Consider the following 3,177-nt stretch of genomic DNA (forward strand, 5'->3'; position numbering starts at 1 on the left):
TGGTGCACCCGCCACAATGAGGGTCCACTGGTTGGGGGTCCACTGGTTGAGGGTCCACTGGCTGGGGGTCCACTGGCTGGGGGTCCACTGGCTGGGGGTCCACTGGCTGGGGGGTGCCAGAGGTGGACGGAGGGGTGTCCGTGGTCACAGGGGTGTCAGTGCTGGACGAGGGGGCAGTGGGTTTGGGTGCGTTGGTCATGGTCGGCTTGGACGTCGAAGGCGTGGACGTGCTGGGCGTGGACTGGGACGAGCTAGGCGACGGGCTGGACCCGCACGTGTTGCTCACGTAAATGTCGGCGCAGTTCCAAAACTGCTCTTGGCCGTCGATACCCACATCCGGGTTGTTCCATCCGACGTAGTGCCACCGAAGCACACAGTGGGAGTCGCCGTCGCACGACACGCCATCGGGGAGCATGTACTGCATGTTGAAGACCTTGTTCCCCGCTGGCACTTTCCAGTCCTTTTCGCCGTTGGGCTGGACAAGCGTTTTGAAGCAATCTTCCGTTTCCTTGTCGTTGAGCAAGTTCAGTTTGCATAGCCCAAACTCAAAGTACCCCATGTGGTTGGCCGTGAGTTGGACTTGAAGGTCCATAGTGGACCCGGGGGCGTAGCACGCCCCGATGACCTTTTCGCGAAGTTGGGGGAACTTGGCGAATTCACCGCCAGTCTCGTGCAAGCGCTTTCCAGAGTACCTGTCGCCGCATATCCCATGTTTGCCGCCTCTGGTTTGGCCAATGCCGCCAGCGCTGAGGCTGTGGTCACCGAAGTTAACGGGAACAAGGCCATTGAATTGCGGCAGTTTGCCAATGTAGCCACGGTGCGGAGGCACGAGCAGACGGCCGTGGGCAGAAGCATCTTGGACCATCATAGCCACGATAAAGGCCATCGGAGTTAAGAACGCGGCTGACTTCATGCTTGCAAGGGTTGGTGAAATTAACAATGAGGTAGCGTGTTGTCGAGTTTGACGAAGGTAGGGCAAGCAAGTTGTGATTGGACAACTTTTACATGACATCGTGGGATACACGTTCCGTAAAGGTGTGTGTGATGCGGAGGTGGGCGTGGGTGTTGTACCTTTCGATTGATGACACATGAGTAAAGGACGATTGGCTAAAACTATGTGAAATGCACATGTTGGAGCAAATATTTCGAGTGATGGCAATTCCAATCATTTATTTTCATGGCAAAATGCTCGCAGAATTCTATACGTCGAATGGGGTAACCCTAGACACTATTCTACCACACTAATACAGTAGTACTTGTAATACTGTACTGTACGTTAGCCACTCATCCGTGAATCGTAGTCGTTAGTCGTTAGGTATTTGCAGACGTGCCATTTTCTACTACTACGTACGGTGTACTGTAGTTACCACTAACGCTAATACTATTACTATAATACGTGCTTACGTTTATACTACTATTAATACAAACGTAGTACCGTTACCAGTATAACGTTACGTATTGTAACCAATACATTGGCGATGACAGTCGTGAAACGTTATGCGCACACGGTGCAAACCAAGAACCCGTCGTGGAACATTCTACCCTGGGTCGTTGACATCACAAAAGTACATGGGTACATGTGGTGACATGTCAGTCTGTTGCTGGACAACGAGGGAAAATACCAGTAAAAGGCTGACGAACACAAAGTAGAGGCCAAGAGGAATCCTCGGTTACTAACGTAGAATGCCAATGGTTGCAATAAAGAGTTTTGTTTTTCGGAGAATGGTCATAATTCCTGTTGAGGCATCGTTTTTGAATCCTGAAGTGTCCTAAATAACCGCATTTAGACATTGCTTCGGTGATGTCAAATACACAGTACTGTAGCATGTTCCACAAGGGTGCTTGGGTTGCACCGTGTGCACATAATGTTTCGAACGTTTTCACGACTGTCATCGGGCATTGGTTACTCTAAACTTAAGCTTAAGCAAGGCACGATTATCAATACCTAACGACTGACTTTTCACGGGATAGTGCTGGTGTAGGGGTTATCGCCAACATGTGAGTATCTGAGCAAAACTTCGAAAACAAGTGAAAACTTCGGCAATATGTGAGTAAGTACTTAGTACTAGGCGTACTTAACAAGGAGTAAAACGAAATTGGTTACTTTAAAAACCATGGCGTCTTATTCCTTTCACATTTTAGCAAGTCCACTGCCGATGGTGGAGCCAAGAGGCGCTGGCATGATGCACAAGACAGATGGGCGCAGCGATGGTAGATAGCACAGCTAACGCTATGACACACATGCTCATGTGTGTCGGTAGCTGCGCTATCTACCAACCGTCGACCTGTCGCGGACCCGCCGCGAATCCTGTACATCGACTGATGCGGTAAGTCTGCAGTGTCGTCTCGGTCAAATTACTTACTCTACAGCTCATGAAACAGCGGTATGCTGTAGAAGGGTGACAAGAACGATGACCGCGACAGAAAGATGTTCAAGAACATGACGTTGTGGCGCAATGGAAGCGCGCCTGCTTGCAGGAGACCTGGGTTCGAAATTCTGGGATTCGAACTTCGAATCCCTGCGGTGTCAACTTAGAATTTACACACGAGATGATGTTTACCGGTATACTACAGTCAACGATGGATTTTAAGCCACACCGAAGTTTATATGTGTATCCATGTATTGTGGCCAATCAGGTTCAGCTATTACAAATCAGTTGGTTTGATTTGTTATCGAAATTGAATTTCGAAGTGTATAGGCCAATCAGAGTTGAAAATTTAGAATTTACTTCGATTCAAAGTGTGGCTTAAAATCCGTCGTTGACTATACGTAGGATGTGATTTTGGTACTGTGAACGCTGTTAATGGTTATATGTGTTGCATTATACTTCGAATATATTATTAATACTAGAACAATTGGTATTTATCTCACAGATACCACACATAACGTTACCATTATTATTTTGTGAATTGTGTGTACCGCATCGGTAGCTCCATTTCTGGTACCAGCAATGCCATTTGAAGTGACCCCTGGAAGAATGAGCAGAAGATTATTTGGATTTTACTGGATTTTATTCTGACAGTGAAGTGTGAACTATTTATTATACCTGTACTGTAGCTGTGAGTACTCAGTGATTAGGATTAACTCTTTGTGGCAATATTGCTCGCTGGGATACCGATTCATATATTTTGATTAACCCTGAAGTGGAAAACGCAAAGAATGACGTGGAATGACCC

At 47.4% G+C, this 3,177-nt stretch overlaps 1 protein-coding gene across 1 annotated transcript in view; it reads right to left on the reverse strand.

The window, feature by feature from the left end:
* Positions 1-913, reverse strand: part of H257_18059 (hypothetical protein) — a gene marked incomplete at both ends in the record, with an annotated part of 3,246 nt that extends 2,333 nt beyond the window's left edge. Inside the window, one exon of the mRNA XM_009847070.1 lies at positions 29-913. Within this exon, the coding sequence (XP_009845372.1) occupies positions 29-913 (885 nt within the window). The remainder of the gene's footprint in view (positions 1-28) is intronic.
* Between the last annotated feature and the right edge of the window lie 2,264 nt (positions 914-3,177).

The sequence above is a fragment of the Aphanomyces astaci genome (assembly GCF_000520075.1).
Source record: "Aphanomyces astaci strain APO3 unplaced genomic scaffold supercont1.134, whole genome shotgun sequence".
Classification (NCBI taxonomy): domain Eukaryota; phylum Oomycota; class Saprolegniomycetes; order Saprolegniales; family Verrucalvaceae; genus Aphanomyces; species Aphanomyces astaci.